This window comes from Caretta caretta, chromosome 8 (assembly GCF_965140235.1).
Source record: "Caretta caretta isolate rCarCar2 chromosome 8, rCarCar1.hap1, whole genome shotgun sequence".
NCBI lineage: Eukaryota > Metazoa > Chordata > Testudines > Cheloniidae > Caretta > Caretta caretta.
The window spans coordinates 96,177,611-96,204,869 of record NC_134213.1 but is presented as its reverse complement, the minus strand read 5'-3'; the positions used below and the strand labels follow the sequence as shown (position 1 = coordinate 96,204,869).

Here is a 27,259-nt window from a genome sequence, read left to right as displayed (position 1 = left end):
AATAAACTCCCAATGCTCTTTATTACCCATGTTCAGTTCACTTTCTTTGGCATGTTAATGACCCTTCCAGAGTCCCTTTGATTTTCCCTCTGGTGGGAAAACAGAGCAGGCAGCCCACGTTGAGAAAAATAATCAGAGTCTGGCTGTGTCTGCATGGGGCTTAGTGGGGCATAAGCCCTGGCTCTCTTTTTGAGCCAGTTAGTGCTTGGCAGCTAATTTCCAGAGGTTGAGGGCATTGAACAGCCTGGATGAGGTGTTTTCGGTAGGAGGAGGATTTGGGGGGCTTTTGTGTTTCTCAGCAGAGTCACTGTTCACTTTGTGTTGCTCAGCCAGGCCGTACTTTAATTTCCAGTAAACTGCCAGGACACGTTCACGTGCCTGAGCAGCAAAGATACACACGGACGCCTCAGGGTCATGTATTAAGCCCCCGAGAGCTGAAACAAAAGACAAAATGTTTACTGGAAACTACAGAACTGTCATAAAAACCATTTATATCCAGATATGCACCGCACACCGGGGTCTTTGCATATTCACATTCAACTGTCTGAAATACCATCCCTAAAGCCCTGCCCTGCATTTCCCCCTCATCTACAGCACCTGTAACATACCCCCCCCCCCCCCCCCCCCGGCTAGATCCTCTGCATCCTCCTACTCATCGGCAGCACCCACGGAACACTACCATAAAGTACTTAAAAGTACTTGCCTGACAGGACTTTGTTATGCTTGATGCCTAAACATGTGCTGGGTGCTTCACAGAAACTAGTCTAGACACTGTGCAGGTCCTGAAGAAATTATGATGTAAGGCCTCAGTACTGCAAGTTGTTCCATGGGGGCAGATGCCTCCACCTGCAGGGAGCTTCACTGAAGTCAATGGGATTCTGCATGAGCACAGTAGTCAGATCACGAGGAACAACTTGCAGGATTGATGCATAAGTTCAGACATAACACAACAAGTGAGGATAATAAAAGGGGAGTAGGTGGGGGGAAGGGAAGAGCTAGGAAAATGGTTACATTAATAAGATCTCACATTAACTCCATGAGGCATGGACACATCTATGAATGCTCAGATGCCACTCTGGTGCATGGGATAAAAATATCTAGACAGACAGCCACCCCAAGGAGCATGGAAGAACTTACAAAGGCAGTAGTGGGAGAATTAAAAAAGGGGCATCCAAGCTGATGACGGTGGCACAGTAGTGGAGATGGTGCATGAAAGGAGATCAAATCAAATATACACTTTGGGGCTGACTGATGTAAGGCTTTGAAAGAAGCTTGAATTTGATATTGTCATAAATATAAAGGGAAGGCTAACCACCTTTAAATCCCTCCTGGTCAGAGGAAAAACCCTTTCACCTGTAACGGGTTAAGAAGCTAAGATAACCTCGCTGGCACCTGACCAAAATGACCAATGAGGAGACAAGATACTTTCAAAGCTGGGGGGGGGGACAAAGGGTCTGTCTGTGTGTGTGATGCTTTTGCCCGGAACAGAGCAGGAACGCAGGTCAGAACTCCTGTAAAGGGTTAATAAGCAATTGAGTTAGATATGCATTAGATTCTGTTTTGTTTAAATGGCTGATAAGATAAGTTGTGCTGAATGGAATGTATATTCCTGTTTTTGTGTCTCTTTGTAACTTAAGGTTTTGCCTAGAGGGAATCTCTATGTTTTGAATCTAACTACTCTGTAAGATATTCACCATCCTGATTACAGAGGTGATTCTTTTGCTTTTTCTTTAACTAAAATTCTTCTTTTATGAACCTGATTGCTTTTTCATTGTTCTTAAGATCCAAGGGTTTGGGTCTGTGTTCACCTATGCAAATTGGTGAGGATTCTTATCAAGCCTTCCCCAGGAAAGGGGGTGTAGGGCTTGGGGGGATATTTTGGGGGGAAGACGTCTCCAAGTGGGCTCTTTCCCTGTTCTTTGTTTAACACGCTTGGTGGTGGCAGCATAAGGTCCAAGGACAAAAGGTAAAAATTTGTACCTTGGGGAAGTTTTAACCTAAGCTGGTAAGAATAAGCTTAGGGGGTCTTTCATGCAGGTCCCCACATCTGTACCCTAGAGTTCAGAGTGGGGAAGGAAACTTGACAGATGTAGAAGGTGAAGGGGAGCTAGTGGAGGCATTCTAAGAAGTGGGATGATACAGTCATAACACAGAGATGGTTTTGGTTCAGGATTTTGGATGGATTGGATGGGGAATAAACTGAGTATGCAAGGGACCAGACAGAAGGAGTTTGCCGTTATCAGTCTGGGAGAGGATTAGGGAGTAGGCAAGTGCTTTTGCTATCAGAGCAGAAAGGAAGAAGCAGAATTTTGAAGAGTGATGGAAGAAGCAGCAACCTGATTTGGTCATAGCATGGACACTGGAGAGGAGACAAAGATGATTCAAGGTTACAGGTCTGGTTGACAAGAAGGATGGTGGTGTTGCCTACAACATTGGAAAAAGGGAATAGAAGAGTTTAGTTCTCATTATACTGAGTTTTGAATTAATGGTGAGCCAAACAATATAAGATGTTGGAGTATGTGTAAAAAAAGAGACTGAACTTTGAGAGATCCAGAGTGGATTTGAGAGTCATCAGTGTTGATAGAAGTGGTAGTCAAACACATGTGAGCAGGGGTGCCAACAAGAATAAAGCATAGAGGAAGAAGAGGTATAGAGTCAAACTATCACCGATACTATTTATACAGTTCCTTGCACAGCAAGAGTACTGATCTTTGTGCATATAAATCCCAGTGCCTCCTCAGACACACATACACACTCAGACACACACATACTCATCCAAGGCCACAGGAATTTAAAAATGAGGTCTTTACTTACCATTACTTATGATGTCCAAATCTTTCATTTCCATCAGGTTGTCCATGTGCATAACCAGGAACCCTGAACATGCCATTAAAAGCAGGGCATTCCCATTACTCTCCCACCCTCCAATAGGGACTTCCACAGTTTTTGTCTTTCTCACAAGGATGCCCTCAGGTATTTGGACAAGTTCCTAAATCCTGAGATGGAAAAGCTAAGGAGATAGGACTTGATCAAAAAGCCCACTGAAGTCAACTGGAGTCTTTCCACTGACTCCAATGAGCTTTGGATTGGGGTCATACAGAGAGGCTGGCTTTCAAGATGATGACATACATTTTTGTAGAGAAATTTCTATAGGAGCATCCAGGGGAATTTTGGAGGTGCCCACAGGATTAGTTGCTGATGGGTGGAGCCCTTAGGAGTATTCTGATAGCATAAAATCCAGGAGTGACTCCTGTTTCTGTATTGCACCCAATACTAAATCCTATAAGGTCAAGAAATCAGGGTATCTGGCAAAAAGCAATTAACTTGCACTACCAGAGGGAACAGCGCAACAGATTGAAAAAGTGCTTCTATGGAATTGGCTAAAGAAATGCAAATTCTTCTGTATTTACCTATGAACATGGCTGCAGCCCTTCGTAAAGAGGGCTGTGTGCTGCTGAGGTAGCACTGGCTTTGGAACAAGAACCTTTGGACATTTTCTTGACGTGTCTTCACCTAAGACATCAATAATGCACAGAATGAAAGCTTAATGACAGGGATGACCCTACACAATCCCTCATGACCCTACCCGCACAGCCTGATAAATGGGTATCTTACTCTGTGTAAACCCTCCCTCAACCAAATCAACACACAGTTCTAACAATGAACGCAGAGATTACTTACAAGGTACTGACAGATTTCATCCACATCTTCTTGGTGATTGTGCCAGGCCTTCCTGTTGCCCACCTGTTTAGGTAGTCTCCATTCCAGGAGTCGAGAACATTCATCCAAGGCATTCTTACATTTCTACAAGACAGGATGGAGTTCCCACAGTTAAAAGACTGGAAATTGGCAATATTTTCCAACTGTTAATAACCTGCAATGAAAATGAATCTTCTGGAATTTCTTCTTCACAAGGTGATAGGGAAGCTCTAAGTTTTTTCCAGAAGGAAACACATTAGAGTAGATAGATTAGGAGAAGATTCTACATTGAAAGGTGGAGCAAGAGAAAGAGGTGTCTGCGGATAGTGATGATTGAGGCTCGGAGCTAAATGACTGTAGGAACTTGCCTCAGCCATGTCAGGGTTGCCCTCTTGCAGGTGCAGAAGTAATGGGATCAAGCTGTCCAAGACATCCTCCTCTTTCATAAGCCCCCGACTCTTCTTCACCTTCTTGACCATTTTTCCAAACAAGGAAATGGCAGCAGAACGCACACTCGCTCTCTCCTGAGAGACACACAAACAGAGGAAGTCAACAAGACAGGGGTCTTTTTAGTGAACTGTTGTACTCCTCTTGGTTTGTAATGAAAATTACTGGACTGTTTATGCTGCTCCATGATCCACATCAGGGTTTTTGACAAAACAATTTTTTTCACAAAAAATTTCTGTGGAAAATGTGTTTTTTGATTGAAATATGTTGGCCAAAAGATTTCAGCGGAAAATGGGAATTGCAGTGCTCCACAGGAATTGTAGTCTGCGCCTTGTATTCCCATTCTCCTCTATGGGCCAAGATCCCGAGTTGGACTACATTTCCCATAATTCAGCAGTTCTTGAGCTGTGAGTCGGGACTCCCAAAGTGGGTCACGATCCCTTTTTAATGGGGTCGCTAGGGCTCGCTTAGACTTACTGGGGCCCAGGGCCAAAGCCCAAGCCCAGTGGCTTCAGCCCTGGGCAGCGGGGCTACGGTTGCCTGGGGCTGAAGCCCTTGGGCTTCGGCTTTGGCCGTCCCGGCCTGGGGCAGTGGAGCTTTGGCTTTGCCCCTCTAGCCCCACCTGAGGGTGGTGGGGCTTGGGCAGGCTTAAGCTTTGGTCCCCGTTCCTGGGGTCCTGTAGTAATTTTTGTTGTCAGAAGGGGGTCGTGGTGCAATGAAGTCTGAGAACCCCGCCATAATGTATCACGCACACAGTCTCCCTTTTTGGTAAGGGAAAGCTGTGCAACGTGGTGTTCGCGATGCATGATATACAGATACAGGGCTTGATCCTTCAAGGTGCTGAGTCCCTCATCTCCTACTGACTTCATCAATCACAGTTGAGGGCACTCAGCACTTCACAGGTCAGTATATATGATAAGAGCTGAAATCGCTCTTCTTTCAACCCTGCGACTCCTTCGGTTGCACAAAGTGTGTTGTGTAATTGAATATTCCATGTACAACATGCGCAGCTGTAGCATGTGAGTATCACACCATGAACAGCCCCCATCACATGCTACAGTAGGGGCCTAACCTGTTAGGCATGGCTACAGCCTGGCCTGTGCCTCCAAGTCATAGACAGCAGGGTCCACTGGGCTGGGACAGGCACTACACAAATGTGGTGGGGCAGAAACAAGAATGAAGGGAATGAAAACAGGAAGAGTGACATTGTTTCATTTCCATTATTTGATACAACTGAGTGCTGGTGTGCAATGGACATGCTCCTCACCTCCCCTTCCCTCAGCCCTTTCACACTAAAGTGCCACAAGTCCTCCTTTTCTTTTTACTGTTGTCTTACATCATCAAAGAGGAGCCTAAGGGGACTGGTGATGCAGCCAACATAACTTGCTCCATCCAAGCCTCTGAGAATCTTCTTCACATCAGCAAGAGCTTCCACAACCAGCCTCCCGTCCACTCCACACAAGCTGTTTATCATGGCTGGCACCAGGACCTTTATCTCCTATACAGAAGAAGTTGATGCAGTAACCACCCCACACTGTCTCACCAAGGATTCTGGCTTTCAGTTTAAAAAGAAAACAATCAATGTGAGACATTAATTATCAGAGAATTTTTCCAAATACTGAAAAAGCCCTCAAGAAAAGGGCAAGGTTAGCTTAAAATGGACTTTCCACAGAATTCATACCCTGTTCCCTGAAAATTACAGCCTACATCACATTCTTTCCCCTCCCCAATTCACTTCTTTGTCATAGCTAAGGTGTGAGGCTTTTTTTGGCTCACCATGTGTGAATACAGGAGGCAAACAATAATAAAAACCCTTTGAAACAAAGCTGACATGAGGTTTTCTTTTCCCTTTTGTGTTTATTTCATTGCTAATGAAATGACTGATTTCTGCTCACGTTTGTATATAAATGTATAATACTAGTCCTCTTTAATATAATCCCGTGGTTTTCAACCTTTTTTTCCATTTGTGGACCTCTAAGACATTTTGAATGGAGGTGCAGACCCCTTTACAAATCTTAGACATAGTCTGTGGACCCCCAGGGGTCCGCAGACAACAAGTTGATAACCACTATTCTAAGTAATCAACAATCTTTCACAGACCCCTTAGACATAGTCCACGGATCCCCAGGGGTTTGTGGGCCACAGGTTGAAAACTACTGCTATAATCCATAAACAGTTCTCAGATTGCATTTTATCTGGTAATGCAGAAATTTATTTCCTACCCTGTCTCTAGTGTGCAGTGTTAGATACCCAATGAGCAGGGTCTTACAAAATTCATGGCCATGAAAAACGTGTCACAGACCATGAAATCTGATCTCCCCCATGAATTCTGGTCTTTTGTGTGCTTTTACCCTTTACTATACAGATTTTAAGGGGGAGACCAGTGTTTCTCAAATTGGGGGTCCTGACCCAAGAGGGAGTGGTGGGGGTGGGGTCGCAAGGTTATTTTAGGGGGGTCACTGTATTGCCACCCTTACTTCTGCACTGCTGCCTTCAGAGCTGGGTGGCCGGAGAGTGGCAGCTGCTGACTGAGGGTCCAGCTCTGCAGGCAACAGCGCAGAAGTAAGGGTGGCAAGACCACACCATACCATCCTTACTTCTGTGCTACTGCTGATGGCAGCTCTGCCTTTAGAGCTGGGCTCCTGGCCAGCAGCCACTGCTCTCCAGCTGCCCAGCTCTGAAGGCAGCACCACCGCAGCAACAGCACAGAAGTAAGGATAGCAGTACTGCAACCCCTCTTCAATAACTTTGCGGACCCCCCCCACTCCCACCAACTCCTTTTTGGGTCTGGACCTCTACAATTACAACACCATGAAATTTCAGATTTGAATAGGTGAAATAATGAAATTTACGTTTTTTAATTCCGATGACTGTGAAATTGACCAAAATGGACATGAATTTGGTAGTGCCCTATCAATGAGGACATGCCTCTTCCTTGAAAGTTTCACTGATATCCATAATAGCACTTTCAAGTCCATCCAGTTAAAAGGTTTTTTTATATGCTTTGCAAAGCTGAGATCTGAAGCAATATTAAATGCTGCTCACTGATCCCAGATCCAGGTAAATGGTTCTGGGCCTGCTTTGAAAGGGTGGGATCTGGAGCAATTCTAGATGCTGTTCTCCTAGCCTTGGTCCAGCAGTTCTAGTTCTGCACCAACAGGAGTGGAATCTGTTTCACTTCCATCAGCAGTAGTTTCTTAGTGCTGAGAGAGTTACTCTAGATTTCTACTAGTGTTACTGATACTTCTGGAGCAATTACACAGATATTGATTGCGTAATGAAATGGATTCCATCTCACCTTCCCTGGCCAGTCTGCCATGGTGATCAGTCCTTTGACGCACAACGCTCGGATAATTGGATCTGGGTCAGTCAGTCCTTTCAGCAGACGGATCACAGAATATTTTTCTGGGAGCCGCTTTGCCTGTGGCATATGGAGAAGCTAAAAACACAAAGAGCAGGCCAATTACAGGCTGTAAAACAGAGGGCTGTCTGTCTGTTCTCTGGATGAACATTACCATGAAATTGTTGTAAATGCTTCAGCATGCATGAAGTCTATTTCCATGCCTAGAGGGGAATGAAGCCTGCTCTTTGTGCTCAAGGCAGGTAAGAATTTCATTCCATATGTTTATAGACTATCCCTCAGTGGGCATGAAGTCTATTCCATGCACCAACAACAAGTGCAAAAACCGTCCCTTGTGTCTGCAGTGGGCATGATGCCCATTCCTTGGGCTGACATAACGAGATTTTTGAGATTATGCAGGTGAATCATATGCTACCCAAGCAATGATCTCAGACCACTCGCTCGTGTGTGGGAGTCAGCGTGCTGGCCACACCCCCTTTCTGCTGTGCAACAGCTTTGTTGTTCCCATGCAAGCACCAGCCATGAAATTCTGGCCCCAACCAAGTCCAGGGGAGTTTGCAATAGACTAGGGCTGAGCTTCACTTTGGAACCCTAAGTGTAGGTCAATACTGGCTCCTCCCATTCCAGCCCCCCAGCAGTTACAAGGGAACTGGTGATTAGTTCTCAAGGAGAACGTTTAATGTCTTCACCTTGGCACCAAATACTCCTATTTTGTTTCTACAGAGTGCTCACTGCTAATATTTATTTAGAGGTATTTCTACTATGCTTACTACAGTACCTGAGAGCTCAAGGGCTGTCTCTCTAATCCCTCTAATCTCAGTAAAACCATGGCTAGTCGTTAGATTCTCTTAGAACTATAAACATCCATCACAAGGTAAAGGAAATTTACAAACATTCTTCTCCTTAGCTCGGACAATGAAAAATCTATAGGTCAGGTATGAGCTGTAGCAGCAGGTGGCAATAAGAGTTGGAATTATACACACATTTTGCAGAAGGAAAAAGGCACTTGGGATACACACTGGACAAACATTTCAAAATAATTTGCCATTACGAAGGTGCTTGACTGTCCTAAAGGCGAAAATTCTCAAACATGGGTGCTTAAAGGTGGGCACCTAACTCCATGTTTAGGGACTCAATTAAGCAGCTTGATTTTCAGAGGTGCTGAGCTCCTGCAACTACAGACTGCACTGGGAACTCCGGGTGCTCAGCACTTATGAAAATTGGGCTACTTATTCAGGTGCCTAAAGACAGAGTGGGTACTCAAAGCTAGGTACCCACATTTGAGAATTTTGGCCTGTCTATAAAAGATACTTACATACTATAAATCTACATTTAGGAAAAGAGAGGGAGCACAAACCAAAGCACAGGACTAAAAGGTTTCTATTCTGGTCTCTGCCACAGACTTCTTTATGTGACTTGGGGAGTTAAGGCCTTGTTGACGCAGTTTCCCCATCTGTAAAATGGGGTTGATAACACTCATCTACCTCAATGTGCTGCGGTGGGGAGAAATGTTCAAAGGGCCTTGAGATCCTCAGAAGGAAGATGCTGCAGAAGGGCAAAGTATTATCGCTATTTCTGACACAAGCACATAGTCTCTTGAACACTCTCAAAGGCTATTTAGGCTTTCCCCAAATGCTCAGTGAATCAGATATAGGAGACACTTGGAGTCTGAGGTCAGCTGATGAGCCTAGAAAGGGAAGATGCAGCTCATGGTCTTTTGTACCACAATAGATGCAAGCCAATAACTTTTACCTCAATGAAAAAGGCCATCGCTGTGAGCTTGTGCTGTTTATCACCTCGTTCGAGGAATGGGACCAGAAGGTACAAGATCCGCCACAGCTCACAGCAAGAATAGTGGACCATGGCTCTGTGGGAGCAAACAGATGCCCTTATTACGGAGGAGGTGAGTCAGCGGGGTGTGTGTGTGTGTGTGTGGGAAAGTTGGCAGAAGGGAGGGATGGGGGGAAGTTGGCAGAAGGGAGGAATGGGGAGATCTGGCGAGAGCAAAGCTCTTGCCTCTCACCTTGCAAGCAGGCCTACCCCGCGGTGGTGCTCCTCAGAGCTAGTGAGCAGTTCCCAGCCTCCCTCCTTCTCAACAGAGGTGAACTCATAGTGGCATCCCATTTTTAGGAGAAGGGTCTTCACGGTCTTCACAACACAGCTGCATTCAGAGTAAAACCCATATTAAAGCAACACTGGCCTTGCTCAGAGCAATCCTCTATCCCATCCCCCCAGATACCTGCATTGTGTCAAGACGGGACTCGCAGTACACTGCGATGTCATAGAGATGGCAACCCCAACCCTGCCCTGCATGTCCAATGCACAGTCACGGCACTGAGGCCTAAAACAGGCAGCATGGCCAGCCCCGTACTGCACACGAGACCTCCAAGGCCAAGCCCACACGGCTCCCATGCTGTACCTGCACTGCTATAACTGAGCCGTTGAGCCCAACACCATGCTGCGTGTAAGCGTACTGCACATACATGAAACTGCGCTATATCAGTGACACCCCACCCTGCACAGCACGGAGCTGTAACATCACTGCTTGTAAGAGGGAGGAGCATTGGGGTGCTGAGGGGTGGCTTCACTGGAGTGAGCGTATGGAAAGCATGGAGCTACGATACAGTCCTATAGATAATTATTTATTTGTATTACGGTAGCACCTAGGAGCCCCAGTCCTGGACCAGGACCCCATTGTGCTAGGCGCTGTACAAAGCAAGAAGTGAAAGATGGTCTCTGCCCCAAACAGGTTACATCTCAGCATGAGACAAGGCAGACAGACAGAGCCAAGCAAACAATGAGCCAATCCCAGGCCGCATGGCAGGCAGTGGTCTCAGCACCCCAGCAGCCTGACTGCTGTCGAGCTTTTTGTCGGCATCGTGGCAAAGGAGCGTTTAAAGAAGGGATTGGAAGTAGCTTGGTGGATGTGTATGCGGAACGCCACCCAGGTGGGAGGGTCAGTGAAGGTGCTTGTTTGACGGAGGCTGGCACTGGGGGCTGACTGGAGGTAAGAGTCGACCTCTCAATAGTGAATGAAAGATGATATGGGTAAGGGATGGTGTCCCTAGCCTCTGTGTGCCAGAAGCTGGGAATGGGCAACAGGGGATGGATCACTTGATAATTATCTGTTCTGTTCATTCCCTCTGGGGCACCTGGCACTGGCCACTGTTGGAAGACAGGATACGAGGCTAGATGGACCTTTGGTCTGACCAAGTATGGCCGTTCTTATGCTCTTATGATAGGGAGGGTGGGGACAGGCCATAAAAGGCCTGGAACATGATGACAAGTAACCTATCCAGGCAGCTGAACCCGGGGAGGAGTCTGATATATACAGTTAGCATCTCGACCTTTCAGTAGTTACCATGCAGGGAGGAGCTCCTTCCTGGAGACCCCACTGTCGGACAGGCTGAGCCCAATGCTATAGTGCACCTGAACAAGCAGGGCCATCAGGAGGCGGGGATAGAAGCGTGTCACCATCTGTGTGCACATGGATACAGATAACACCTCGCACAGAGCACTGGCTGCCTGAAGGAGGGAAACAAATGCAGGTAAAATCCTCTGCCTCTCCCCAGCACTTCTATTTCCTATCCAGTCCTCAGTTGCATGGACCCCAGCAAGGCTGCTTAGCCCAGGGCTTTGCCAGTAAGAAGAGGTTGCATTGTTTTGTCATGGTACCCCCACCCGTTCGCTTAATGCTCTGCATTGCCACGCAGGAGACCAGGGTTTCAATGCCAAAGAAGAGGCAGCATGGCCTAATGGACAGAGCACTGGACTGGGATTCAGGAAGCCTGGATTCTGTTCCCAGATCTGCCACTGGCCTACTGGGTGACTTTAGGCAAGTCACTGCCACACTCTGTGCCTCAGTTTCCCCATCTGTGAAATGGGGATAATGATACTGACTTCCTTTGGAAAATGCTTTGAAGTCCTACTGACCAGGACCAGCTATATCTGGGGCTGCTACCAAAGTGAGGTGCTCAGGCCTTGGAGAGAGGAAGCACTATGGAGATGGGAGGCAGTGCACCTACCCTCTGACAATGAAGGCAGGAGCTAGCCTGCTTGGACCCTGAGCAGGAGAAAAGAGGAGAGGGAGGAAGTGGAGTGCTGCAGACAGTGGGAGGAGACTGACTGCTCAGTCCCTGTTGCGGAAGCAGAGGGAATGGCACCAGTGAGTCCTCTCCAGGTCATTAAGTAGTAGCTAAATGGGCTCCACAGGGAGCTTTGTCCAGCCATGTATGACAAGACAGTTGGTGTCTGGGACACAGCATTTCCTGAGGAAGGCAAAGAAATGGAAAACGGGAGCATTTTCAGGGCTCTGCCAGAGATACAGGGCAGCTGTCCCCATCCCTTCCCCAGGGAGAATTCACAGCAATACATCCCTCAGACGTGGACCTCTCTCCTCTTTGAAGGAAGAGGAGAGTCATGTGTGAATTGTTTCTTACAGCTATAGGTATGAAGAAGGCTTTATCCTCAGAGGTGCTTGGCCTCTCCTGCAGCTCCTTCAGCAGCACATCCAGAAGTCTGTGGGAGTGACAGATTGCCTCTGTTTTGGCCAGTGTTCTCCACATCCCAGCTGCATCTCTACAAGTTGAGACAGACAGTTTCATGCTGGATCGGATACACATAGCTCTGCCAACACTACAGTCTGACTGGACAAATGACATCTAAGCTAAGGTCAGGGGCTCCATCGGAGAGATGGTGACTACAATGGGGCCTCATCCCAGATACCAAGAAAACAAAACTATGTACCTAAAGCAGTAAGTGACCCATGTTACATGTTCCATCACCTTGAGATAACATGGTGGGCTGAGACCACTGTCAGACCTGCAGTCTGCTAGAAGATAACCAGCCATGTTTTTTACCTAAAAGATACATTCAGGTCACACACATGCATGTGGGGTTTTCACAGATGACTGCTGGTTCTACACATATACCTCGCCACTGCAGACCTAGTGTCTACATTGGGCTGGGGGATGTACAATCACAAATACACCCTTGCCATGAACAGACCATTACTTCCTGCAATGCGCGGGGGCTCCTAGCCCACTGTGTCCTGCTACCACCGGTATGGAATCTCCCACTCCTGGGAAGGATCGTCATGGAGGTGGAGACAAAGCACCTATGACAATATTTGTAGTCTTTAGATTCCCTTCACCCTGGGTTTAGAACTGGGTATGGGACTGAAGCTGCACAAGTGGCACTGGCTGATTGTCTCTTGGCTACAACTGAAGACAACATGTCCACATGGATTTTATTAGGTCAGTCAGCTGCCTTCGATATGGTTGATCATGAAGTGTGCTTAGGAGCAGATGGAACCCATTTGAAGTGGCTTTGCTCCTATATACATGGCATGGCTGAGAGAGTGATTACGGTGAATAGTTTGTCCACCCCCCAGACTGATCTTCTGTGGAATACTGTAGAGTTCTGCCCACACTTCTTGTTTCATGTGTACACAAGGCTGCTAGGTGGGTGACAAAGGAAACATGGGCAATGGTGCCAGCTCTTTGTGGACAATACCCAGCTGGATATCATCATCATTACAGCTGATTCGCTGGTGAAGGGGACTGGATGGCCCCAGGTCTACAGGAGACTTGAGCTTGGATGAGGCCGAGCTGGCTGAGATTCAGCCCAGACAGAGCAGAGAGATTGTTGGAAGGTTGTGGGACACAACCAGAAAAACTGACTAGAATCACATCACCTCCACTAACCTCAATGAGGGATGACCATTATTTTTGAGTCAGTGTACCGCTCTGGGGTCGTACTAGACTCAAGGCTACTACTGAAGCCCAGGGCACAGCCATGCCAAAGGGCTTTCTCCTCTTGCTTGGTAAGCCAAGTGTGACCTTTGGTTTGGATATGGGCACTTTGCTGATCTTATCTGTCACCTTGAGGTTAGACGCCTGTAATCCACTTGCCCCTTGGGGCTACATCTTGATACCATTCAGGAGCGAAAGTTGGTCCAGAATGCAGCAGTTCATTTCCTGAATGGAGCTTGACACTGGAAGCACATCACCTTGGTGTTCTAGGAGCTGCATGTGGGCTTCCAAGTGGAATTCCAGGGTGTTGGTACTGTGACACTGAACCCCATATTCTTCACAGTGATATTATGATGATACGATTATGACACAATTATGATGCATTTTATGCAAGATAGGTCACGTGAGATATCATTGAAAACGCTATGATTTGCGGAATATGATTATCCTATTTGTATGCATGTATCATTTTTGTATCTGAAGTCAGGAATATTGACTATGTATCTGTATTTCAAATGTGTTTACACCTGGGGAACGCCCACTACGCAAAAGCCTCTCAGTCTAGATGGCTGGCTGGGAAGGGCCCATTCAAGTTAATGAGCCATTAGAGAGAACAATAGGCCTTCGGAGAAGCTTATCTCCCACCTGGGGCACCTTCCTGAGGATGCTACAGACAGCCTCCAAGGAATAGCTGCTGTGACGCTACAGGTATATGTGACCTGGTCACCTGGTGCTGGACTCCATCTTGGGGTGTCAGTATTTTTCCACTGACTGGCGTGGGAACCAAACTTTGAAACAAAGGATTCCTTCCATATGCAAAAGCGATATAAGCAGGGGAGTGACATCATCAGAGTTCTTCACTAACTCCCCCACCCAAGGAGACTCCTGGAAACAGCTGAGGAACAAAGACTGAACTGTGGGAAGTGCTGGACCCAGACTAAAGGGATTTTTAGCCTGTGAATAGAACACCTGGGGATTTCAAGCTGTAAGCAAGTGCAGCTTGCCCCTTAAGAATCTACAGTCTGCTTGTATCATCACTTATGGTGAGAATTTGCTATTCATATCAAGCTATGTAGTACATTACGCTTAGGTTGCGCTTTTTGTTTATTTGCTAGGTAATCTGCTTTGATTTGTTTGCTATCCCTTATAATCACTTAAAATCTATCTTTTGTAGTTAATAAGCTTGGTTTTGCTTTATCTAAAACTTGTGTGTCCCCAGTGTGTGGAAGTCATAACTCGGGGCAGAAAACTGTTGCATTTCCTCTCCACATGGAAGGAGGGGGCGAATTTCATGAGCTTACGCTGTACAGTTCCCTGTGCAGCGCAAGATGGTATAATTTTGGGTTTACACTCCAGAGGAGGTGTGTGCCTGAATGGCTGGGAAGTACCCTAGCTGGAGTCTTCCCATGCAGTAGCTAGTCAGAGCATCTGCATGTAACTGCAGCTGGGTGTGTCCCTACCTGCATGTGTGCTGGTGAAAGTACAGGCCGGAGCGAGTGTGTCACAGCAGTGCAGTGTAAAAGAGAGCCCAGGCTGGTGGGTTAAGGGGGCTCAGTGGTACCCCACTTCCAGGTGGCACTCCCGGGGGGAACCCATCATGGGTACCAACAAAGAAAACCCTGTACTTCTGGGTTACCTGGGAGTCCATCTCTCCCCATAACATATTGCCATAGCTGCAGATTCTGAAAGCCCTCAAGCTGCAACACCCTTGATACAGAACAGTGGAAGCTGTGGAATGGATTTTCCCTCTTGGTCTGCTGCAGCCTGGACTGGTCACCCTTTGGAACACACCGCAAAGCCCATCTTTTACCCTGGCTGTCTGGGGAGGAGATAGGATACGGGTCGAAGAGGGTTATTCAATGGCCTGGGGAAATCATGTTTTGGGACTATATCTGACGGTAGCTGTGGGGGGGCAGGGGCAGTGGACTTCAGCCATCTACTCTGATTTTTTCCCCCCCAACTACTGAGAATTTTAAGTTGTGGTTAGAGGCACCCAGAGTCTAGGGAGAGCATGTTCAGCCTCTGGAGACAATGGTACCAGTGCACACAAGAACCCACGTACACATGCAGATTTTTGTTTTTCAGGCACAGGCAGCTGTATGTGTGGTCATGCGCCAGTTCTGAAGACGGAGAATTTAGCCTCAGGTGCTCTCCTCTGTGGGATTTCCCCCCTTCCACTCATTGCAAGCAAGCGAGTGACACACATCGAATAGCATAGTTAGTAAATGTCACATAAGGCATCTGGGCAAATCTGTGATTCGTGCCATTATGGGATGGAAGCCAGAGGGGGTATCATTTCTCAGTGGTTAGTGGTGTAATCTAACCTTGCAAGAAAGACATTTTCTGCACAGCAAGGAAGTTACTGCCAGTCTGAGACCTCTCAGGAGGAGAGGAAGGAATAAGGAATCCAAAGAGTGAGCTGTCAGTATCCCGGTCATTAGGAAGTTTCATACCTGTCCAGCGGAAGCGGACATTTTAGAAGGGCTGTGGACACTTCTTCCATGAAAGCACGAGCCAGGAGGCATAAGGCCATCATCACTACCTGTCTGCCATGGGAATGATGGATGGCTCTGAGCTGGGAGTGGATCCTGTCCACAATCTTTGGCACCTAGAAGAAAACAATACAGCTTAGAGTGTGTGTGCGTGCACATGTGAAAGGGGTTCCTTCTGGGGTAAGAATCAGAGCATAATAGGGCAGACACTATTAATGAGAGCAATTCCACCTTCCTGGAGAGCACATCAAGCATCATTATAGAAGACCTGTAACTTTGCCTAGTCCTTCTCCTTGCCAAGGCAGGAGTGTTCCCAATGATAGATTTTCTAGTCTTTTGTAGGAGAGATTGATAGCTACAAACCAAGTTGAAGAGCAAATCAGTAGGACTTCTTTAACCAGAACAAGAGGGAACTGCAACAGCTTGAAGAGAACCCCCTGTGCTTCCAGATGCAGTCTTCAAGTCCCGAGACAATGGAACAAAGGCTCATTTCCCAGCTTTAGACAGTCCACTTGCAACGCTTAAAATATCAGCATCACAATGAAGAAAGAGTCCCGCTGACAATACCCCAGGACAGGAGATTCTAAATGCTCCCCAACTCCCAAGAGCCTAATACCTTCATCTGTATCTTATGTTTGTACTTCTCCAGGATTACATTCAGAATAGTCTTTGATGCTTCAATGGTGCTCTCATTGGCCTTCTTCAGGCTTTCTACAGCTGTCAGGAGAAGGTCTGCCATCTGGTCTGGGCTGAGAAATTGTCCAAATCCCTGGAAGAACACAACCAAAGCACCTGATGTAGGTGACCCAGCTGGACACCAACTCTGCCGCTGGCACAATTGATAAGCAGAATCCAGACAAGGACAAGTTTGGCTTTTTTCAACTTATTTAAGAATGAGCTGCCTCCAACAATTTCAAGGCCATTCAACCTTACCAATGCTTCACAAGAGCTCAACTGCTCTGGTGTGTGATGCATTCAACCTTTGACTTTTTCCTGAGCTGCGTGTATGGGATCCTGTAAACAAATACCCTTGGGGGTATTATTTAGTCACTGCTTCAAACCAAATACTCCCGTAGATATTGTTTAGTCACTAGTTCAAACTATTCAGTCAATGAGGCCAACCAAGCTTCATAGGTATCTTCTTTTGTGCTCACTGAGCCTTAAATAAAGGACAGGTAGTTATTATGTAAAATATAGATGAAAGGAAAGTATTATGGCTGACAGGCTCTGAGCAACAGCTGGTCAGGAATTTTCTGTTCAATTTTTCCAGAAAATTATTTTTTTCCTCACAAGAAAAAAAATTGAAATATTTCAGTTTGACATTAATCTGTATCCACCCGTGCTGCTGCACTATCTCATGGGAGTTCAGGTGCCCCCCATTTTCCTCTATGGGCTGGGTTACAACTCCCATGATGCACCCCGGATCCTCCTCTGGCTGAACTGCCACAGTGCATTACGGGAAATGTAATCCACCTTGGGATCCTGGACCATGAAATGGAATGGGGGCAAGAGGCACCCAAACTACAACTCCCATGAAGCACCGTGGCAGCTGGATGCAATCCAATGTCAAACTGAGCCAAAATGAAGTATTTTGACATTTCCAAATTGAAATATTTTGGAACTTTCCATTCTGTGAAAAATGTTGATATTTAAATTTTTCATCCCAAATTGGGATGAAAAATGTTGAAATATCAGAATTTTCCACAGGACAGAAATTCCTATTTTCAGCCTGCTCCGCTCTGCACTGTATACGAAGAGGCACAACACTGGGAACACACATGCAGGGTGTAATGAAAAGTATTTCTGGCTGTGTTGAGGATTCACCTTAACAATTTCAGAGATGTTCTGACAAGTCCTGGTGGGCTCGTAGATACCCAAGATCTCTTTGGGCATTTGATGTAGCATTGCTGTCACAGACCCCATCTTCCTCTCAGGTTCTAGGAGAAGACAATACGTTTGGGAAAGGTGGAGAGAGTCCAGAGGAGAGCAACAAAAAAAGAGGTCAGGTTTTCTAAACCTTTTATATGAGGAAAGGTTAAAAAAAACTGGGCATGTTTGAGATAAGAAGACTGAGGAGGGGACCTGATAACAAATATGTTAAGGGCTGTTATAAAGAGGGTGGTGATGAATTGTTCTCCATGCTCACTGCAGGTATGACAAGTAATGGGCTTAATCTGCTGCAAGGGAGATTTAGGGTAATATTAAGAAAAACTTTCTAACTCTAAACACAGCTAAGCTCTGGAATAAGCTTCCAAGGGAGGCTGTGGAATCCCCATCCTTGGAGGTTTTTAAGAACAGGTTGGACAAACACCTGTCAGGGATGGTCTAAGTGTACTCAGTCTTGCTTCAGTGCAGAGAGCTGGACTTCATGATTCTCAAGGTCCCTTCCAGCCCTTCATTTCTATGATTCTATGTTTGAAAGGCTTCCCATTTTGCTCTTAAAAGACTGGCTTCCTCCCATTCTCATTCATGTTCCTGAACCATAGCTGCACTTCAGGCTTGAAGTCACAGTGCTTGATGGAGCAGCAGGTCTGTTGCGTAACAAACACCCTACCATGGAAAATATCTAACAGCCTTATCCTATTCCCTAGAGAATATTCTTCACTGGTTCTTTCCCTCAAAACATTACACACTCACAGTGACCTACAGATAGCTTAGTTCCTGTGGCATACTCTGCCCTTACCCCCCTTTACAAAATATACCCCTTTTAAATGTAACCTTCATTAACAGTGGCCCTGCTCTCCATCCATCCCTCCATGAGTATTATAGTGCCACCCACCGACACAGCATCTGAGCACCTTCCACAGAAAATCAACAGCAGCAGCAGCAAAGTCCCTAGCGGGCTCTCACCTAAAGACCTATTGGGGTTTCTAAACTAATCCGTTTATAGCATAGAGAAGGGAAGATGGTCGTCTGCTTACAAGCTGTGTTTTAGCCTAGTTCTCCAAGAAGACACCTGTTCCTACAGGGACTCATCATCGTGTTAGGGTTCGTGTCCAGCTGTACACAGGCAGGAGCTTTGGGTCCTCTGCGTTTGGAAAGCCCCCTCTTACCCTTTTGGCACCACATGAGGGAGTAGAGGAAATACAAGCCTTCCATAGCCTGGAGGCCAATCTCCTTCTCCGGGTCACCAACACGCAGGGCCAGCCGTCCAATCAGGAGCCCCAGCCTGGGGAACTCGTGTGACATCTAAGTGAAAATCAAAGGGGGAAGGAAACAGTATGTTGGTTTGGTGGACAAAGAGAACCTGTCATCAGTAGCCATAAATGTGCCACACAAGGGGAAGAGAGCATGGCATCAGGCTACCAGGGGTCAGAGATCACTCACACAGAACTTAGGATGCTCGACTGCTGCTTGTAACAGGCAAACACTGGTTTTCACAGCCCTTGCTCGCTCATGAGCTTTCTCTGATGTCATCCAGTGGGCCAAGTGCTGCACGAATAAGCAAGGGAGGCCTGTGTTAGAAACTGCAGAACAGGGGCATGTGTTGCAGTGAACCCCGAAAGCTGATCTCTCTCTGACCTGATCACCACAGTATTAACCAGACAGGCTGTCTGAGTCCTGCTCCCTTGCAGGATTTGTGTCACAGACAATCCCCCTGACACATACCCCTATAAAGAGGTAAATCTGGCTTTAGCACCATACGGTTCACCCCTGTGTTCATCAGGATTGCAGTGTCCTGTAATCAGCCTACTGTGTTGAGGGACTGCTGCAGTATTCCATCCCTCCAAAGGGCTGGTCCCATTCTCCTTCTGAACCCTTTGTCATGTCCAGAGAGTCAGATAAGACTCAGGTAGATCTCACAATCCTCCCCATCCCTGGGCCTCAGGGACTTTCTAGGTAGGAAGCAAGGGAGTGAGTCTCCTCTGAATACCACTCCCCCATCCGTGGATCACTCAATCCCTCTGGAGAGGAAGGGAGGAGTGGGTCCCTCTGCACCTGAGAGCCATTCCTACTTTTCCAGGTCTGATAGCTTCTGTAGGAAGGAGGGTGAGAGTCTTTGCTATTTCGCTTCTGGTTTCAAACTCGCCCAGCTAGACAGGAGACCCCAGAGTTAATGCTCCACAATCTGATGCTAGAGACCCACCTTCCATTCCCATTCCTCTGAGAGAGGGACAGGGGAAAGGGAGAGCCTTGCCATAGCTGTCAGCGACTGGAAGGAAGGACAAAGGGAGTCCTTGGCTGTGAAGAACAGGACGAGCCTCCTGAAAAGCTATATCAGATTTCCTTTCCCTTATTTTCAATTGAAATGACTTTTTTCTACTGCCCTGAAGCAGCTAACACTACACGTGATCTCCGCTCTATGGAGCAAGATGTAGGGTCCCATTCGAGAGACAACAACAGAAACACAAACCCTCCCGTCTCTCCCTCGTACTCTCCACTCCTCACACCGCCACAAGATGACACTTCCCCCACCCTCTGCCCGTACCAGCTCAATGCTGCTTACATCCAAGAAGTTCTGCAGTTCAGCTGGGTTTGGCTTCTCTGACAGGAGAGCTCTCAGCATCACTTCCAGGGCATCCACAGTCTGGTTGTACAAATCCTGAAAAGACAAAGAAGAGCCGCAGCACTTGGCATCAGACAAAGCCTGTGACGTCTAGGAGCCTGTCTGTGGGGGTCTTGTGACACCGCACACGCACTTTACAATCTCGGCTTCAGACCCCTCCATTGGCTGTTACTGCCAGGAGGCCTGATATGAAACCAGATTCTTGGTCATTCTCAGAAGAGGGCTCTGTCTGCAGCATGGCATAGGACAGGGAAGTTGCAACACAATCACTGGGCTCTGGACACTGTTCGTGACCCAAAGCCCAGCAAGGACTCAGCTTCAGTGTGTAATTGTCTCAGCAGGGTGGAGAGAGCTCCTCCTTGCTCTGTTATCTCCAGTCTTTTTTCCACCTCACACAATGCACATGCCTCTTACGCACCAGACACCAGGGGGAAACCTTTTCTAATCAGCTCTAGGCAAACCAGACTTCCCTGGAGAAAGAACTTTGATGTGCTGGGAAGGCTTGTGCGCACCAAAGACCCTGTGAGCTATGGTGGTTAGAGCTGCAACTCCTGGGAGGGACACCCAAGCTGGACAAGTCAAAGGCTGGGGACCAGATGAAAAGCAGTCCATGGGTCCTCCAGGTTGGGAGTCAAGTGATAGGCCAACCACCTATCCTCCTAGAAAGGAGTTAAGCTACAGAAACACAACTTCCCTTTTTTTCTGCAGAAAAAAAGTCGGAACTATCTGGGCCATGTGTTAAGAATGAAGCCAGCGTGTCTGCCATGGAAGGTGTGCCATTGGGCAGCTGGAGGAACACAGGAAAGGGGCTGCCTTAAAGAACCCCTCCATCAAACAGGACCTTGAGAGGGACCCTTATGGGACGTAACACATGGAGGACATGCAGAGAATGGCCCAGGATACACAGGGATGGCCGAGCCTTGTTTGTGCCTAAGCAACATTTGATGGTGCAGGAAGGATTCAGATTCAGATTCTAGGCAAGCCAAGGGAGTGGGTGTAAATCAACCAAAGGACACAGAGGCAATGTGCTCAGAGGAGGACAATGAATTACCTTCACATTTACTTTGTGGCCTTCCTGCCTTTGCAAGGCCTCGATTGAGGGCAGGGCAAAGATGCTGGCAACGCAGACAATAACCACATCCAACTTCTCTTTACCTTCCAGAGGCGGCTTCACTTTGCTAGCAGAAAAATAAGCACCCATTGGCATTCCTGCTGTGGAAGGGGCACCAGGGCTTTCATTTCTGTCACTGTGGGACCATGAGAAAGGAAGGGAAAACGTGGCCGACAGAGGTTTGTGCTAATGCTTTCGGCATAAAGGAGCAGCATGGATGAGAACAGCAGGGACCGGGCTAATTAATATTATTGTTATTTGTGTTACAGTCGTGCCTAGAGGCCATAACTGAGATTTGGGCCCCAGTGGCCCCCATACATAGTTAGAGACAGGCCCTGCCCAAAAGAGCTTACAATCTAATTACCCAAAACAGGCAGAGGAAGTATCATTACTACTCCCGTTTACAGACAGGAAACTGAAGCACCGACTTGCCCACTCAGGAGTCTGTGGCAGAGCCAGGAAGTGATCCAGCCTCCAGAGTGCCAGTCCAGGGCCATAACCGGGAGACCACATTTCCTCGTCTGCTGGCAGAGTATAGGACTGGCATTGGGGAAAGCAGCAGGGGTGTGGCTATTCTGGCATCCTGTATCTTTGCTGGGGAGAGGATTAGCCCATACTCACAGGGGAACCTCTGCAAACATCTGAACAGAGTGGGAGGGGAGACTCCATTCAGACGCCATTCACAGTGCTTGGATTCAAGATCCTCCATGTCAGTCTGAACAACCCACCCAGCCAGACGGCGAGCAAGGTGAGTGCTCCCCGTTCCGTCCCTCTGAATGCTCGGCAATGGGAGCTGGACGTCCCTCCTGGGAGGTTGGGACTGCTGGCTCCACAGAGTCAGGGTGAGACATCCAAGTACCTGCAGTCTGTGATGAGCAGCATCCCCTGACGGCGCACGGCACTGGAGCGCAAGTCCAGCGAATCCTGCGGCAGCGATTTAATATGCTTCTGTGAATCTCAGAGGAGACAAATGTAGTGATGAGCTCCCAGCAGCCCTGCCAACCCCACTGTTTGTCCCTCTGCCCTAACAAGGGGGTGACCCCAATCTCCAGAGAGCACAGGGGGGTAGCTGACCCCCAAGGCCAGACCAAAGTCCCAGCCAGGCCCCCAAGTGAATAAAACCATAATGAGCAGCCCTCTCTGACCCCCTTGCCTTGTGTCCCCGCTTGACAGTCAAAGTGAGCTGGGGCAAATCCATTCTCTAGCTAAGCCAGGGATGGAGCTTTCTCAGTGGAGAGTCCTCTGCTGAGGAATTTACCTAAGGAGATGTAGGCCAGAGCCACTCACTGGCTCCCTCTAAAGTACTCTGCAAGGCTCATTTATTCCAGTTGGTTTATTTTTGACCATTTTCTGGGCTGCCTCTTGGATTCTGCATTAACTCCCTCACCCCAGGGGAAGAGATCCCTTGAACTGAGAGGTGGCTTGCCCGAAAGTTTGACCTGGTGCCAGACTGGTCTGCTGCTGCCTGGGCAGCACAGATGGGCCGGTGGGATCTCCTTTGTGACGATATAAAGCTAAGTGTTCTGGCTTTTGTATGGCGCTTGCAGTAGAGTCCTTCCAAATTAAATACACAAAGACATGCATTGGAACAGTGTCCCCGTGTCAGGAAAACTCACCACCCATGTGTGGCCCTTTATAGCTACCCCCTCCCTCTATACTAACCTTTCTGGTTATTCAATGAGCACCTTTATTTGGATAACATGGATAACACAGCTCATTGCTTCTGGAGTGTCTGAGCTCTGTCTGAGCCCACGCCTGTGTCATCTGTGCTGTCGTAAGGCAGGTTAGGAGCAGCATTCCTTGAAATTCTAGATATAGCTCATCCATCCCACTCTGTCACATGGGCAGATCTTACTCACCACAATCTGCTTGACAACCATGAGTTTCTGGCTGTGAAGGGAGTTCGTTTTCTGTTCATGCCTGCTGATACCCCTGTCAAGTTCCTACATGGATCGTGGACCCACCCAAGCAAGGAAAGAACATGTGATATAAGTATGGAAAGGAGACAAACATCAGTCATTAGACACTGCTCCCATCAAAACACCTCCTGAAGATTCACACATTCTCTGTTGTGAAGCAATTATTAAATACACAAGTGCACCCCTGCCCCCCCCCCCCCGAAGTAAAATCAGAAATCAAATTACTTGGCCCCTGAATGTGTGCGCTGAGTGGATGGAATGAGGTCAGAACCTTAGGCACTTAGAAGCACTGCATAAATGCCTAGCTGGATTGCGTGCATGATAAATGTCATGGGATGGTTGGATTAAAGTGCATAGAAGTGTGAGGGGAGAGAGACATTACAGCAGGGGCGGGCAAACTTTTTGGCCTGAGGGCCACATTGGGTTTCTGAAACTGTATGGAGGGCCGGTTAGGGGAGGCTGTGCCTCCCCAAACAGCCAGGCGTGGCCCGGCCCCTGCCGCCTATCCGACCCGCCCTGCTTCTCGCCCCCATCCAACCCCCCTGTTCCCTGACGGCCCCCCTGGGACTCCTGGCCCATCCACCCCCCTGCTCCCTGTCCCCTGACTGTCCTCCACCGCCCCATCCAACTCCTCCTCTCATTCCTGACTGCCGCCCAGGGACCTCTGCCCCGTCCAACCACCCCTTCTACCTGTCCCCTGACTGCCCCCGGAATCCCTGCCCCGAATGCCCCCCTGCCGCCCCATCCAACCACCCCTTTCCTTCCTGATTGCCCCCTGGGAACCCCTGCCCCCATTCAACGCCCCTGTTTCCCGCCCACTGACCGCCCCGACCCCTGTGCACACCTCTGCCCCCTGACCACCGCCCCAAACTCCCCTGCTCTCTATCCAACCCCCCCGCTCCCTGCCCACTCACCGCGCTGCCTAGAGTGCCAGGACAGAGAGCCATGCCGCCCGGCTGGAGCCAGCATTGCCACTGCGCAGCACAGAGCACCGGGTCAGGCCGCGGCTCTCAGCTGCGCTGCCACCGAGAGCATTGCACCAGCGGCGCGGTGAACTGAGGCTGCGAGGGAGGGGGAACAGCAGGGGAGGGGCTGGGGGCTAGCCTCCCGGACCAGGAGCTCAGGGGTCGGGCAGGAGGGTTCTGCGGGCTGTAGTTTGCCCACCTCTGCGCTAGAGACATGGAGCATGTTCCTACCATATTGCAATCATTCAGTGCCATCATCTCCAGTGCCGGCTGCACTTTGTCCTCCTTTTCTCCCACATCCTGCCTTATTGTCCCACAGGCTTCACTGGAATTTTCTGAATTTGATAAGAAGGGAGAGGGTAAAATTCTGCTGTAGCTGGTTAAAAGGGGTGCATGGTGGGGAAAAAGAATATAGAAATACCTGCTGCCCCTCCCTCCCTGGCATTCAGAGGAGGCGAGTCTTGTATGTAAGACACAGAAATAGGAATCAAGAGATGAGGATTTAATTCTCAGCTTTGCCACAGACTTCTGGTGTGATCATGGGCAAGTCACTTAACTTGGCTGCAGTGGAGAGAGGTGGCTGTCTGGGAGACAGTCGCAGCTCCCCGAGTCTCAGATGCCTCGTTCTGGTGCAAGATAAAGCTGCAGTGGAATGTGGCTTATGCTGCTGACTTAAAGGCCCTTAGGAGGTGGGTAGAGCCTCATGATCCCACACCACCTCTCCACTCCTTCTTTACCACAGTCCGGTAATGCCTGAAAGAGCATCTCCAGCCCAGGAGGTGCATGCAGCAAAAAGAACTTGGCAGACTGGAGAATCCAGCCCAGTTTCTCTCAGTATTTCACTTCCCCATCTGTAAAGCGGAGATGATAACCCTCCCCACCTGAGAGGGGCACTGTGAGGACTGAGGTTGGGATTTTCCCTGGGGGGTTAGGAACCCAATTCCCACTGAAAGCCAATGGGTGTTGAGTGCCCGCGGCACCTTTGAAAGTTGGAGCCTGATCCATGAATGTCTGTGTGATATTCAAAGGCACTGTGGTGTTGGGGCCATACAAGCACCTTGGTAGTTAGGACGCAGTTGGGCCCAGGGCCTCCCAATGCCATTTCTTTGGAGATCTTTCTGGTTGGAGACACTGCAGCACCTAATGTTTATTGTGTGGATACTGTACGCACAGGCCTCTCACCCTCCCAGACACACATGGCTCCTCACCTTCAGAAGTGGCCTGTGCTGTGCAATGCTCCAACAGGCCATCAGGTAGAGCATTCTTGGTCACCACCACTTCCTCCAGCCTCAGAGGGCACAGCTGGGTCATCAGGACATCAGCTGACTCCTCGCCTTCAGTGACCAAACTCTTGGTACCTTCCTCCCCGTCCTGGGTCATAGGGGTGTGTTCATGGACCCTCAGGGCGGTGCCTGGCTCCTCATCTCCATGGACTGGATTCATGTTCTCTCGCTCCCATGACTTGCTCAAGAGATACTGTTGTCTCCTGTGGTCTATGCCTGACTCCTCCTCTCAAGCATCAGGCTAAAGTGCCCCAGTGAGCCACTTGCACCTTCTTGAAGAGGAGCATCCGTGTACACATGCAGCCTTCCTGTAACAGAATCAGGAACAGTCATTTTACCCCAGCTTGTTATGGTTACCTACCAAATGTCACTGGTTTGAATATGCAAATGAAGCCAAAGCGCAATCGATGTCATAACCATGTGTTGAACAGGCACTGGTGATGAAGCCAAGACAGCATCTAATAGCCAATCAGTTTCTTGCTTTGGACAATCACTGCCCTCAGCCACCTTACACAGATTACTGTGCAGCCTACTCTGAAACGTGAGAGCCTTGACTTCACTGAAGTGTAAATGCGCAATGAAATTAATCAAAGGCTCTTTCAATTCCAGTGGGAGTAGGATCAAGTCTTCAGGGGGCTGTCCAGTCCAGCTGGCTTGCGGTTCTGCATAACAGCTCATTTCCCTTTCAAACATACATTTCACTTCTCAATAATGGCCCCACACGTGTGCAATCAGCTGGGTACTGCTGTTTTAAAAACAATACAGTCTGTGTTCTTTGAGTTACACAAAAATAAAATCTTCCACAAATACTATAGATTAGCTAGGTATGAGAAGCACACAGAAGTTGCACTGTATAGCTAGGTAGTAAACACTGTATGATACTCCCTGTTCTCATTTACACCAGTGTAAATCTAGGGTAACCCCAGTGTCGACAGAAATCAGTGAATTTGGCCCCAATCCTGCAATTAGATCTGTGAGCAGGGAGTCCCTGTGCAGGTGTGCAGCCCCAGTGAAGCCTGTGTCCATCAGATGAGAGCAGAATTTGGCCCTATTTCTATTTCTCAAGCACGAAAGAAAAAGTTCGTTTGGGGAGAATTTATGGTTAAAATTCTTTACAATCATGCTTTCAATTTATTTTATCTCATCTGTGGCCTAAAGATGCTTCTCTTACCCAGCAGGCTAAATATATTTTTTAAAAGTAAATAAAATGATGCCAAAGCAAACTAAAAACCAGCGTGTTCAGCTTTTCCAGTTACTGGTGCTTTAAGGAAAATGCCAGTGTGCTATACAAGTTATTCTAATCACTATATCTAAGTACACAGAAATGTAAACCAGTAAAAATGCTTGTGAATAATATTTAAAAATAGGAAGCCATCAAAGAGGAGGCTGCTAATTTGACAGTTGGAAAAATGCAGAATAGGACTGTAGAATAGCTCTCTTACTAGACAGCTGGAAAGGGACTTACACAGTTGATGTAAATATCTTCATTTTTAAAAATGAATGTAACAGAGTTTACGCAAGTGTTAAATTAACCAGAAGTGAATAAGCTACATCAAGGACTTTACAACTACTCAGACTCTAATTTCCCATGCTCTCTAATGGAAAAGCAGATTTTTGAATGTCCTATTCTGCATTATAAAGCGGTGCCTCCAGCTGAGAAGAATTATTAAAATGGCAGCCTCAATGAGTGGGATGTAGTACCATTTGTTCAGTGGAGATGGT

At 47.9% G+C, this 27,259-nt stretch overlaps 1 protein-coding gene across 1 annotated transcript; it reads right to left on the bottom strand.

Annotated features, from left to right (window-relative positions):
* On the bottom strand, positions 1–25,834 carry MROH7 (maestro heat like repeat family member 7). The gene is made up of 21 exons (XM_048861570.2): positions 25,463–25,834; positions 24,486–24,589; positions 23,230–23,313; positions 22,230–22,318; positions 21,311–21,437; positions 20,200–20,295; positions 19,080–19,184; positions 18,806–18,941; positions 17,577–17,689; positions 16,369–16,521; positions 15,714–15,868; positions 11,947–12,085; positions 10,869–11,032; positions 9,531–9,668; positions 9,260–9,374; positions 7,445–7,585; positions 5,483–5,644; positions 4,068–4,223; positions 3,682–3,804; positions 3,411–3,513; positions 1–434 (listed from the first exon to the last, which is right to left on the bottom strand). Exons 1-21 carry the CDS (start codon positions 25,695–25,697, stop codon positions 199–201), a joined length of 2,874 nt encoding a protein of 957 aa, XP_048717527.2. The 5' UTR covers positions 25,698–25,834; the 3' UTR covers positions 1–198.
* Positions 25,835–27,259: the final 1,425 nt, after the last annotated feature.

Coding starts and splice junctions, on each gene's coding strand:
- MROH7 (XM_048861570.2), bottom strand. CDS start 25,697: ATGAATCCAGTCCATGGAGATGAGGAGCCAGGCACCGCCCTGAGGGTC. Junction 19,185..20,199: donor AACTGCAGAACTTCTTGGAT/GTAAGCAGCATT, acceptor TTATTCGTGCAG/CACTTGGCCCACTGGATGAC. Junction 7,586..9,259: donor CGATGGCCTTTTTCATTGAG/GTAAAAGTTATT, acceptor TTGTGTTTTTAG/CTTCTCCATATGCCACAGGC.